Source organism: Gordionus sp. m RMFG-2023, chromosome 3, assembly GCF_954871325.1.
Source record: "Gordionus sp. m RMFG-2023 chromosome 3, tfGorSpeb1-WG-v2, whole genome shotgun sequence".
Classification (NCBI taxonomy): domain Eukaryota; kingdom Metazoa; phylum Nematomorpha; class Gordioida; order Chordodea; family Parachordodidae; genus Gordionus; species Gordionus sp. m RMFG-2023.
In genome coordinates, this window is record NC_088777.1 from 24,361,267 (window position 1) to 24,375,937 (window position 14,671).

The 14,671-nt window shown below is 26.7% G+C and overlaps 1 protein-coding gene across 1 annotated transcript in view; it reads right to left on the reverse strand.

Annotated features, from left to right (window-relative positions):
- Window positions 1-11,283: 11,283 nt before the first annotated feature.
- The window catches only part of LOC135926197 (ribose-5-phosphate isomerase-like), a 59,008-nt gene continuing 55,620 nt past the window's right edge, over window positions 11,284-14,671 (reverse strand). Inside the window, exon 8 of the mRNA XM_065461955.1 lies at window positions 11,284-11,423. Coding sequence (XP_065318027.1) covers window positions 11,314-11,423 — 110 coding nt within the window. The 3' untranslated portion in view covers window positions 11,284-11,313. The remainder of the gene's footprint in view (window positions 11,424-14,671) is intronic.

Below are 14,671 nucleotides of genomic sequence, written 5' to 3' on the forward strand. Positions count from 1 at the left end.
AAATAATATTCACTGAATATATATTTTATATTAGATTTACAACGATATTGCACATTAAAATCAAAACATACATCACAAGTTAAATATTAAAAAAATGTATACTCAATATATTAAATCAATTAATTATAAATATAAAATTATTGCAGTTATACAATATTACAGAGAATAAAATTTCTGCACTTATAAAATCCTACACCGATCATATTGTAGATAATATTAATAAGATTCTAATAAAAGAATTAAGAAAATTTATAATTTTTACGTTAATAAATCTCTCATTAACTTTGAACCTTTGCGCAAATATACAGAAATATCTTCTAGTTCAATCTACGCTAATAGTTCTCGTTCAACTGATATCATTAAAAACGCTTCTAAATTTTCTTGGTCAATATTAGCTCTCAGCTTATTTTTATAATTTTTAATTTACTAAATGATTTCTCGCAATTAACCTGCGTAAACGATAAAGTTAAAATGCATTTATATGCTAAAAATTAGTGAATGCACTCGTGTGCATATTGTATCTAAGAATTTCATACACGCATATTAAACAATTGTTACATTTATTATCACACTGAGTTATTATCATATTCTAATATTCCATCTTCTTCATTTGACTCCTCACTTGTACATACGTTATCATCGTCCGTTTCATTTAATTCTGTTACCAAATCTTTGAATACACTGGCAAATGAACATAATTCGTTACGTAATTAAACATTCAATATATATAAGCCAATTGTGTCAGTTTTTCCAAGACCTTTTCAGAAATACCTTTACTATTTATTTCATCAAAATGTCTTGGATGCTATTGCACATTCAAAATAAGCTCTCAATTCGCAGAAAGCCGTTCCGAAAAGCTGTTTATAATTTGATCAATTATAGGACGAAATACTTCGAACTTATAAAGGTCAATCGATTCTTGGGGATGTTCATCTTGCCATTTATCCTATATATTCTCTTCGCTCGTCCTATTCAATTTTTGGCAGAGCTTTCTGTACCCTGATACTCTCCGGGAGCTTTAAATATGAAAGTGTTTCATTTAAATTAGAAGCCATTTCTTTGCTCTATTTTGAATCGATGATACAGAAGATTTAGCATCTTCTATCATTTACCATGCTGACAAAGTACCTAATTTTTTAGTTTATAGATATGAAAGTAGCCCCATATTTCAAAAATTTCCAAATATATTATAGCTGAGAGTCTTAAATTTACATAAATTATTAAGTTTTTGTCTCAAATAATTTATTATCTATTATAAATCGAAGTGCATTTATCGTTATTGGGAGCAAGCTCTCTTTACCATATATCTATCTAAGGGTTTTTTCACGTGTATCTCATCTATTTTTTACAGCCTTCTCAACTTATTTTGGCCAGATGAATTATTCTATTTTACCCTAGCCTCCATCTTTTTATCTGATTCCCCTACCTGGATTTTATTTGATTTCAATTAATTAAGAACAAGTTTGGCTATATTATTTCTACAATAAATCAATGTATAAAAATATAATATAATAAATTAATCAAAACTTAGCTTTCACTCTACGCAAACGGAAGCATTTTCACTTCATTTGAAAAAAACAAAGAAAAGAACTTGGTAATAATGTGTAGCGTCAAGCGACGTTATTGATATATTATGCATTAAAATGTAGTAAACGACATGACAATTCTCAAGGAATGTGATATTCAAATCATAGAGATATTATAATAATTTTTTTGTAATCGGCCTCTATTTTGATATTTTCCTCTGATCGGCCTCAAAAATCGACATTTTCTTGAGGCCTCGTGGGCAAAATGCCCACCGGGTCATATGGCCAGTCCGCCCCTGACTGTTATTAAAAATGTCACAAATAATTTTTACTATATCGTCAAATATTCTAACTTACATAATATAAAACTAATATTAAAATAAAATCAGGTAAATATCAAAATATTAGGGACTAGCTTGGAGCTATGCAACAAAAATAGGTTTTTGTGTTTATATTAGATAAGGAGAAATACTCATTTTATTAGACTCTAAACCCATTATATTTGGTAAAATCTTGTTACATAATTGAGCATCTTTAATTAAAAATAAATAATTACATATCTATATATATTCAGAGTCACAATTGAATTTGCAGTTTAATGATGTATATTCGATATGTAATATATTTTTAGAAAAAATTTAATAATTAATTTTTAAGAAAACGTAGAAATATTTATATTTACTCGGAATTATGGGTGGAGGCATGATTTTTATTCCTTCCCGCCCGCTCATGGTGGCAAAAACAGGTTTAGGCGAATTAATTATTTTTATATTATATGAAATATTTAACATTAAAACATTATAAACATGCTTTTTAAATTAAATGTCGTATCTTTGGAAATGACTTTAAATGTTGTTGTTTTTATAACATTAAAAAATTGGGCGTTGAGCATGCTATGTTAATATAAATCTATGGTATTTAGTGTCAAGTAAGAATGTTTTATATTAACTTTCTTAAATTCACAACAAACAGCTAAAATTAATGTAATTTTTATTATCACAATCTTTTAATTTTAGATCATCGATTTTACATTTTTTATTATTACTATTTATACTCATTTTAGACAATTAAAATTAGGATACTAAAAAATCCTTCAATTATAATATAATCAATTTACAGTTTACAAGGAAATTTAATTGCGACAATGCTTACATAATATTATTTTGGCCAAAATTTTAATCAAGACGTTTTTAAAATTAATTAATGAAATAAAATTGTTGCGTATTAATGGTACCCTAATTATATTTCTTTTTTAGGTACGATATTTTGTACAAACTGTTTTTATATTTTTATTCACTTAAAACTGGTCCTAGCCAGTTTTCGAGATTGACCATTACCTGAAATAAATACTATAACAATACTGTGCTTTAACAGTACGCTAATTATATTTATTTTTTTTGTGCGAGATTTTATACAAAATGTTTTTATATTTTATTCACACCAGTTTTCGAGATTGACCATTACATGAAATTAATATTATAACAATACCTTAAGATTTTGTTATTGTTGTTTAAAATGTTTACTATATAAAGACCCCCAAAAATGAATTTTGATTATTAAAATTCTTACCATCTTTTTCCCCGATTTTATTTTTTGATTGTAATAGTTTGTATGATTACTTTTAGTTTAAAATAAATATACGACTTTCTGTAAATTAATTCTATGACTAAATGCCTGCCTAGTCCGGCCCAGTCCCCTTCTCCGACAGTCCCAGACCCCCAAACTCCGTCGATCTCTCTAGTTGGACTCGTGTGATCAAATACCACAAAAATGTTATCTTTATTTGTTTTGATATGTTTTATTGCATGTCTTATGGATAATGTCTGAATTTATGAATATCGTGAATAGTTTCTTTAGAAATATCAAATCTTTTAGTATATTCAAATATAACAACCTCAATTCTTTTAAGTAATGACAACTCGTTATATATGTTTTCTTTATTAATTTTGTTATTTGACATGAATAATTTTAAAAAGATGATAAAATTTTAAAATATAGATGGATAACTGCAACAAAAAAAACAAATGCCTATTTTATGTCCTATGCAAATGAACAAAAAATTAAAATTACGTTTTATTAACGCGGATGATAATTATTTTTGCATTAGCAGTTATATTTTTGGATATATTTCATTTTTTAATGATTGATTGAATTAGGAGTCATTGTGTATTGTGTTTCCTTTTGGTTAAGGACATTGGCGTACGCAGCGGGGTGGGGCAGGGGGGCAAATCCCCCCCCCCCCCAAGCCAAAAAATGCAGATGCCGGATAAATTTTTCAAAAATATTATTGTTTTGTATTTTATAATATTTAATCCATTCTCTTTCGTTTTAAATATATTTAATTACATTTATTTATCACATTCATTTACTAAGTTATTTTATCAATTAATTTCGATTTCAAGTTTTTCTTGGCGTAATATTTGTCTATTTTCTAGTCAAATAATAATTATGGACATAAGAAATTTTTTAAACATACTGATGATGATGAAAATCCTAGTCATCTTACAAAAAAGCAAAAAAGTACAAATAATTTTATAACATTTCATAATTAGCCTAGAAGTAAAACATAAGCTTCTTAAAAAGGTAATAAAGATACCTAAGATTAATATTTTATTTAATAATAGATTTATATTCTACCCCTCAAATTTCACACAAACTTTATGTGCTAATTGAAAGTTAAAATTTCAAAACAGCTATTTTACTAGATGATTGTGGCTAGGGATGTAAGACAGGGGAAATTTCCCATATTTCCCAGGAAATTTCCCCTATAGTTTCCCCAATTTTTAAAATTTGCCTAAATCAACATGATTTTTATAATATTAACAGTTTCCCAAATCATTTTTTCCTCGTGGTTCATATCATAAATTATAATTGTGTTTTGTTTTTGAATTATGTCAATTTCCCTATTTACATTTGCAAAATTTTAGAAGATACTTGTTAAAATTAAATAGCTAGTCTGAAAAGTATATTTATATTATAAATAAATACCAATGAAATTTATAAATAATATATGAAATTTTAATTTATGTTAATTATCTGATGTCCCAGCGTTTATTCATATCAGGGAGACATTTAACGCTTATAAAACAATATCAAATATATTGTCGCAGAGCTAGATTTTAGAAATAGAGCAGTTTATCAAAAGTCGAAAAAATTTTTGTTGTCGGGAAATTCATTATGCTGTTATATTTGACCCAAGGTTTTGCGGATTTAATTTAAGAGACAATGAAGTTGCAAAGGGGTTGGATATTATTTACCGATTTTCTGGATATCTAGATTTAGATATTGCAGGAGTAATAGGAAACCTATCCAAATATCGTGCAAGGGAAGATTTTTTTAATATAGCAAGTCTTTGGCAAGGCGCATCATTTACAGATCCAGTGAGTTGGTGGAAAGGTTAAATACTTTTATATTTCTGTAAACAATAACTTAACTCTTTTTCTAATCTTAAAATTGTGTTATTCAATATTTTATTAGGTCTATGTTGCAATCAATACATATCGGCCCTAGCCATACGAATTTTATCAATACCACCAACAAGTGCAGCATCCGAAAGAATATGGTTCTCCTTTGGAAATATTTTCATGGGAAAGGAAATTTCTGAAAATGACAAATTGCTGGATTCCAGAATTTCAAGCTCTGATCTGGAATCATTTTCATCTTCAAACGAAGATAATTAACTATTCAAAATTAATTGTTTAAATATTATTTAGTCTATATATAATATTTCAAATAAAACATGTAAAGTAATTGCAAATTAGTTGAAAATAATTTATATTTGTTTAATTATATTGTTTATAATCTATATATTTTCAATAAAACATAAAAAAAAATCAATATTGACCTGTAAAGTATTATAAAAAAGATAGTTTCCCGTTATTTCCCTATTTTCCCGTTTTTTCCCCAAATTTCCCGGGAAATTTCCCCGAAATATAGTTTCCCGGGAAATTTAATCCCTATGTGGCTAGAATTCTCTACCGAGACAATGGAGCTTATTGCAAGTTATGAGTCCTGTTAGTTAAGTCAACAAGTACAAAGATGCTGGATAAATCTTTGACAATAAAACAAATTTATCACAAACGCGGTGAACCCATTATTTCTTCAAATTAATTGTGGGGATATGATTCCCATTTTATCACATATTGACAAAAATAGGATTAAAATAGCAAAAGAAAATAGAGATCAAGCTAACTATTGAGGCTATACTATATTGTGGATTGCAGGGCCCGTAATTACATGGTGATTGGATTCAGGAAGCTTGAATTTCAATAATAATTATAATGAAGGTAATTTTCGTGGTCTTGTAAAATTTCAAGCATTAGGAGATTCTGTAAACAGAATTATTTCTGAAACTCCTTGTCCAACAAGGAGAAAGACATTGCAAAAAGCTTGTCCAACGAGATGGAGTCTTTGCCATCAAAACAGCTTCTATAGTTAGGAGAGTTGATTATTATGCTCTTACTGAAAAATCACACCTGAAGGAGATATATCCTCAGAAGCAAGCATATCATTGGTTTCAATACTTACTTTTTTTCTCATTAGAATATATATTAAGTTTAAAAACATAACATTGACTTGATTGAAATGATGAGAATAGCGGAGAGCATATTATTAGAACTGAGGGAAATTAGGGCTAATATTATTGAAGAATTTCATATTTTATATGTTATTTTTGAGTCAAAAGCAGAGCTATATGAGATTAACATTTGCTCCCTCGGCTTGCATAGAGGCAAGCTTATCGTTCTAACATTAATATAGGGTCAGTAGAAGAGTATTATAAAATAAATGTCTTTATCCCTCTCCATTTATAACCCAAATAGAACGGGTTTTAATTCATCAGGCAGCACTTAGCAGTCTGCAGATATTACTTCCACAAAAGCCTTACCAACCTTTTTCAGATAGTAATAAAAAAAAAAATATTTATCAGATTTTTTTATGAAGATGTTAAAGTATCTTATGATGCCTTATTAGCTGAATGCCAACTATAGTATATAAAAGATTAACTATGGTTGATATAGTCCCAAAAAATGCTATGGATGCTTTGCATCATTTCAAACATCTTTAAGATTATTTTCCCAATGTATAATAAATTATATATATTAGCAACACTTCACATTAGTACTGCAACTAATGAGAGAACATTTCCTTCTGAAGAATAAAAACATACCTAAAGGAGTACAACTTCTGACAATATATTGAATGGTTTGGCCCTTTTGAATATTCGTAGGCATTTGAGGCCAAGCACAGATGAGATAATTGAACAATAAACCCAATCTCAATGAAGATTGGATTTTACATATAAATTTATAATATGCTTCTTAATTATTTTATGTGCGAATTAATATTTTAATTATATTTTTTCATGAATACTTTTTAAGTTATTACATACAAAATACAATTATTCCTAAGAAACTTGTGTAATAATTTATATTTCCAACATTTAAATTTATACTTTATATATAAATTTTAAAGGCTTAAATTTAAATTTCTATTTTGGGTCATTTATTTTATAGTGATTTCTGATTTATATGCTGGTTATATTTATTTATTTATAATTCACATTTATATTATAGTTTTTCATATGCCGCCGGTTATATCCGTTTAATATTTTTTTAATTCACATTTATTTTATAGTTTTCTATATGCCGGTTTATATATTTATTTTTTATAATTCACATTAATTTAAAATTCTGTATTAGAAATTGTTATTAGTCCTAAAAAAATTTGCGCTTTATATTTTTAAATAACAATGATTTTATTTTAAAAAATTTTAATCCCCCCCCCACCAAATTCCTGCGTACGCGCATGGTTAAGGATATATTGATGTTATTTTGACCATTAGTATTGTAAACCATTTTATTCGTGTTATTTTTATTTATCTTATATTATTGAGATTATCTTTGATTGTATTTATTTTTGATAATATTTATTTTGTCACATATAAAAGGTGCGAAAAAGTGTATTTTATCACTTATATATTAATATTTGGGTCGAAATAAAACTCTTTAACTAAGAACAAAGTGATTTAATTGATTTCTATAAAAAAAGAATAATTAAAGGTAAATTCTTTTAGATAAAAAGTTACCACCCCATTTAAAAAAAAACAGAATAAATTGTCAGAAGTTCGATTTACAATATTCAAAGTAGACAGTTGTCCAATTTATCAAGGCATTTTCTAATAGTTAATAATTGGGACTTTGTCAAGTGCGCAAATTACTCAGGTTTAAATGTATCTTATAAACAGTGTTATATTGCTTTCATTAATATTTATGAACATTAAATTTGAATTATTTACTCTTTAATTAGATCGATTATCTACTATGATCAAATTCATAAGATCAAAACCCCTTCATTCGGCAATATTGCAGGATAAAGTAACATTTAAGAAATTTTTTAAAAGTTTCACTAGGAATTCTTTAAAATTAGGAAAGGGGGCTAAAATCAAAGAAAAAGGGCTAAAATCAAAGCAATTACACTCCCTGATAGACTAATAGCCAAGCTAAAACTAAATTTTTTCACAAATCAATCCCATAATTTCAAATGAAACCAAATTAAACTAAGAAATTAAAATCTATAATGTGGTAACCAAGACTAGATAAGTTTTAAATGGTTAAACCAATTAAAGGAAATTTATGAAAATATAAAACAAATATATCATTCAATTTTATCTTACTTGGTAAGACATTTATTAACACAATCTTACTATGCCTTATTAAAATAAATAATGTAAATCTACTAGAATATGTAAAGCTCATTCATCTCATAATTTCTTTTCACACTCATATTCTTTTGATTCTTTTGTGTAAATCATGCTCATATGCTTGAATCATACAATTAACATAATAGTACAAGACTAGAATAGATTTAATCAGGGTTGTTCATTTGACAGGTCAAATACGATTTGACCGGTCAATATAGTCAAATTCAAATAAATGTTTTATACGCCATTATTAACTTTATTTTTTATAATAAATCTATGTAACATTAAATTTCATAATATTTTTTTAATTCATTCTATAGTTGTTTCGCCCTCCGTAGAAGAGTCTTGTTCCGATTCATAAATAATATCATTATTTTCTCTAATATTTTTAATCAATCTTAAATTATGATATACTCTTACCAATTTCCCTGTTGTAGAAATCTTCAAACGATTTCTGTTTTTCGTATGAATATTTCCCCAAACCGACCAATTTCTTTCTGATGAAGAAGTTGAACTAGGAAATTTTAGTAAAATATCAGCTACCAGGTAAGCAAAATGCATTCCACCAAATTGAGGCTGAAATCTGATTGTTTCTTATGGAAGTTATACTTTCCACATATTTTGGCTATTAAATATGTCGCTTTTACTTTCGAAATTTATTATATCACTTAAAATATTTTGATTATCATCACCTTGTAAAATACCTAATTCTTGTATCATATTACATGCTTCATCAAATTCAGTATTAGTAAGATGCTCTCTTTGATATTGAGGGTCCAATAAATAAGCAGCATTGTGAGCACATGTATTTAGATCATTTTTTCTCTTTTCAAATATAACTTTAATTTTTTTTCTTCAGGTGGAGAAAATATAGAATCATGGCATGATTATATTATGTGTTTTTCCAAATTAAGCATCTCGTTTTTTACCTGAGCTAAAAAACATTTATCCCCTTGCACTTTCAACAATGAGGTAGCTAAAGGTTTAAGTAAATCTAAAAATTTTAAATTTTTCGTCCAAAATATTTCTTCATTTAATATATTATTTATAATCTCTATATGACAAATATCACATAGAGCTTCAACAACTGATGCTTTAAGTGTTTCTAACATATTTGTATTCGCTCCATAAATTTTATTGGCGATTCCCATCTTGTTTGGCTAATTGTACTTAATGTAGATGGTATACCATGTTGATTCCTATTACGGGAAAATACTGCAGCTGGTATGTGTTTATTCTTGAAAAATTTAGCAATTTTTTTAATTATTGAAATATGATAACTGAAGTCGTTCAATCGTTCAAAATCGTGAAAGAATAACTGCAAAGTATGCACTACACAACCATAACATTGTATATGATTATAAATAGATTCAGATTTTAGAATTCTCCAGGCTGCTTTCATGTTAGAGGTAATATCAGTAACTAAAGAATATACTTTTTTACAGGATTCAATTCATGAATTATATTTTTAAATTCCTGGGCAATATAATCTGTCGTATGTCGATTTTCCTCAGTATTTAAAAATTTGTAGAATACTGGAACAAGCGTCATCACTATAAAATTAATAATACTCTCGTTTCTGATGTTGCTCCAGCCATCTGATAAAATTGATAAGTGAGGAGATTTATCTATTATATCTGCAACTCTTGCCTCCATATCTCCTGAGACTTTGTCTAAAAGATAACCCGCCAGCTGCCTGGTAAAGTGTAAATAGGACGTAATTTTTAAAGAATTCCTGCATATAAGGATTTTCAGTGATGTGGAAAGGTAAATAGCTCGCATACACAGCCTTTGCAAACAATTGATCGAGCTCATTTTTTTCTTTGTGATTCATTCTATCTATAAAACCGGTTATACAAGATTGAGATTTGCATTTAATCGCCTTGCTTGTAGATTGATCGGAGATGATGGAATCAAATTTTCTTGAGTCACAAGACAAAATATTGTCAATTTGATTATCATTCTCACTAATTTAAACCTTTTCTTCGTTAAAGTATTACAAACTACATTCATGTGATTTGTTGTAGAGGTTGATATTTTGGAATTTGAATAAAATATTTCCTTAATTATGACAGGGCACATAATACAGCTGTTTAATAAATGCTTGACCATTCTATCAACGTGGGTAATATAGGACATCTTGCAAAATGCATACCGCTTTAACTGATTTACCATCGCGTACTTCTTTAAAATGTTTCCAAACTTGATGCTTTGGTTTGACCATAATCCCTAATATATGAAAATTTAACTAAAAAAGATTTTGATTATTGTAAAATCAATCAATCTTAATTATTTTATAATTATCGCCAATTATTTCAATAATTTGGCTTAATATTATATATAATATAATATATAACATTTTACCAGAATTGAATAAATTATTTTGTAAATCTGACCAGAACAAATAAAAAGAAAATTAATTTTTATATTCAAATGTAGCAAGTGGAAATAAAATAAATGAGAATTAATATAATTTATACTGGGCGAAATATTAAATAAAATTTAAATTCATTAAAAAATAAACCATGATTTATTTATTTTAGTAACAAAAAATTCTTTTGTTTTGGATTATTTATGATACAAATATATTTTAAAAAAAATTGTAACTTAATAAGATTGATAAACATGCTTTTAATGCATACTAGTTAATTTATCAAAATATTTATTCGCTAATAATATTTTAGAGTATTTGACCGGTCAATTGACCGACATGTCAACCCTGGATTTAATATACTCCAATTCCGTCATCCCTATTTCATCCAAACAATTTACTGCCATTGGCTGCCATCTTATGCTTGCACCTTGCAATATTCTAACATAAACGTTTTCTTTTTTTATATATTCCCTCGCTAAGGAAGAGTGATACCGGAACATTTGGATGGGAAAACACAAAGATATTTTTTATCTATAATATCAAGAATTTATGAAAACGGAAATGACATTCACAGATTTGTGATGATTTTGCAATAATGGGCATCCCAATTAAAGAGTCAACGATTAAATAATAGTCTTTTTTATTATTATATAAGTTAATTAACAAAAAAAATATGTTTACTGAATTTTTTTAATTATAATAAATATTTAAAATCAAATATCATATTTGTGAGATATTGCTTTTCGAATATCAACCTTGCCATCAGGAAAACCGAAATAAACTATATCCGCCATATTTAGAAAGAGACCAATATCTACAACGCCTATTTTGATTATAATAAAATAATTTTTAATAAACATTAACAATATCGTTATTAAAATCATTTATTATAGAAAAATTAACGGATAACTGGTTTCATAATCAAATATTTATTTATATAAATGAGTGTATTAGTATTACAGTAGTTTTAATAAAACCTGCCTTATGTTAGAATATCAAACAAAATGGGGTTCTCAGAGGTAAGAAAATAATTTAAAATGAAAATTAAAGTTTTAATTTAGCTCATTTATATAAAATTAATAAGTTTTAATCTTTATTTATGATCAAGTTTTTATAAAATCGGGATTTCTTATTTTATTAATAAATAGAAAATTATCGCTCGAATTTAAGAGTAAGTGAGAGAGGAAAAGCGGGAGGTCTGACAACCCTATTATAAAATTTAATTATAATCATTTTATAAGATTTTTGTGTAAATTCTAATTTTTTATAGTTCATTTCTGATTTTTAAGTTATTCCATAACTTAAATTCGAATTTATTTAATTTTTAAACTTTTTAAAATATAATCATCAAGTAATAGGGGTCGCATATTAAATTATCCCGTCAAGAGATTTTAAATTGTCATTAAAAAAAGATATGCAATATTTAGATCTGGTTCTTATGGCAAACTATTTCTATATAATTTCATATATTTTTATTGAATGATTTTTATATAAACATTCAGAGGTGTTAAGAAGCGGCGCAACACCTCTCCTTTTTAAAAATGAGGAGTGGGAGAGGGAGCTAGCTCCTTTTAGGGCTGGAGTGGAGGAGCGCCGCTCCCCGCTCCTTTAAATTTATGGTATAAATTAAATTATTTTTTAAATATTATATTTGTTAATTAAAATTCGATAAAAATTTTATTTTATTTAAATTTATCCATTATTAAATGTTGAGCCGAGTTTTATATTGGTTTTTCTTCTAATCTTTTATTGAAAATTTTGTGGAAAATCTTGTAAGTCATATTAATATTCATTTTATAGATATATAATAAAAAATATTTACAACATTATGGATTTAAAGGTCAGAGAAGAAGAAATCGAATTTCCATTTCCATCATACAAAAAATATTTTATACTTCTAAAAGATGTTGATCCAAATGAACAAACAAATTTAAGGGCACAATGCCTTTTGTGTTTAAGTAAAAGTATTTCATTTTCAAAAGTGAGCAGCTCCAATCTAAAAAAGCATCTAAAAGTGAAAAATCTTTCTTTACGAAATGATAACTATATTTTTTTTATTTTGGAATAATTTTTTTTTAATGGTTATAATTATTTTTGGGCAATTCATTATAGTTGAGCTTGGGTTGTTAGATATGATGATTCTTTAAGTATATTTTAATATTTATTTTAATTTTCTCATTACTTGTTCAACCTCATTTTTTATACCTGAATTAAAAAATATCTTTATAAAATACAATACCCCGCTTCCCTCTAGTGCTCCTATGGAGCGCTTATTTAATATTGCAAAACAGGTCTTAGGAGAGAGGCGTGAATGTTTGTTAGATTCTATAGAAAATTTATTACTTTTAAAGGGTAATAAAAGATTATAAATATTTTGATAGATCATTTAATCTAAATAAAACTTTTTGATAAAAAAATATGATTTTGTTTCGTGTACCTTCTAAAAAAATGAAAATCAAAGGAGCGGTTATGGAGTGGCACTCCATTACTTGGATCGGGAGCTAGCTCCTTTCAAAAATGTAGTAGCGGGAGCGAGAGCTAGCTCCTTTTGAGAAGGTAGGAGCGGGAGCTAGCTACTTTTAAAAAAGAGCGATAACAACTCTGTAAATATTTTTTGGGGTCTCTATATGAAATTTATTAGTTATAAAAATAAAATTTATGGCGATATAATTTGACTTAGGGTATTATATTTATTTACATAGACGTCACCCGGATATTCATAATGGAGGGATAATCTATAAAATTTATAGATGGAGTTTTAAGACGTAGCCTTCAGGAGGGATATAGAACCAAATGGAAGTGGATTTTTTTAAAAGTGAAAAAACACATTTTTTAATAAAAGATAAGATCTTATTGTAATAATTTTTATTTTAAGAATTATCAAAATTTTGATCAGATAAACGAGCGCTTAGTAGGAGAGACTGGGGTTAGTGGAACTGATTTTTGCAAAATAAGCTATAACTCCTGTGTTATTTTTAGATATTATAAAGATCTGTATATGAATCGATACCTAAATCTACTCTATAAAGGTGCCTTATAAATATTTTTAAGAATATAATCATATTTTCGAAATTTTACATTTGTAAAAATTGAAATTTTGCCTAACAAGTCCCAAAATCGAGGTTAGGCAAACCACTACAGGGGCTTTATAAATCTTTATTTTATGCTTCAATGAATTGAAATGTTATTTATTAATAATGATACGTATAGAATAATTTTATTATTTTATTGTTCATAATATCATAAAAGTTTTAAAATGAATATAATTATACTAGGTAAAAACTCGTCAAGAATGACGGGGTTGAGGGGTAATTAGTTAGTTTGTGTATATGGTACTTTTGCCATTTATTTTTATTGTAATTTAATAAGAATGTCTTAAATTTAATTTTATATTTAAAATAACTTTAGATTTGTGATAGAAATCATATTGTGTAAAATATAAATGCTTGAAAATTTTTTAATTTTAAATATGGGCTAGACATTGGCCTGAAAATTTTTTTTTGCAGAAATCCAGGACTGATTAAAAAACCAAACCCATGCAACTTTCATATTCTGATTTTATTTTTAAATGAATTATGACTTTTATATATTTTATTTCAGTTCTCAACTAACAAAATTATTATGGTCTTTGGCGGACTTGAGAAAATTTTTCCAACAATATGGTTTTCAGATATTTACCTCACTCCAGGCTTGGGAAAAAATTACAAAATTATTATGGGTTGGCCAAGTTTGAGAAATAAAATATCAGGCCAATGCCATATTTAAAATTAAAAAATTTTCAAGCATATCTATCTTAAATTTTACCCAATATGATAATCTATTACAAATTTAAAATTTATTCTAAATATAAAATTAAATTTAAGATATTGTTATCTTACAGCTGTTAACGGACTTAAAGCTAATAAGCAATTAAGCTCAAATTATATTTCACTCAATTAAAAAACTCTTAAATACTAATTTGATACATCTGACTGATTAATAAACATTCAAATATTCAATATCTGAGTACAAAATAATTATCCAAAATTCAAAAACTCTGAAATGACTTAAAGTATTAATTTAGATTTATAA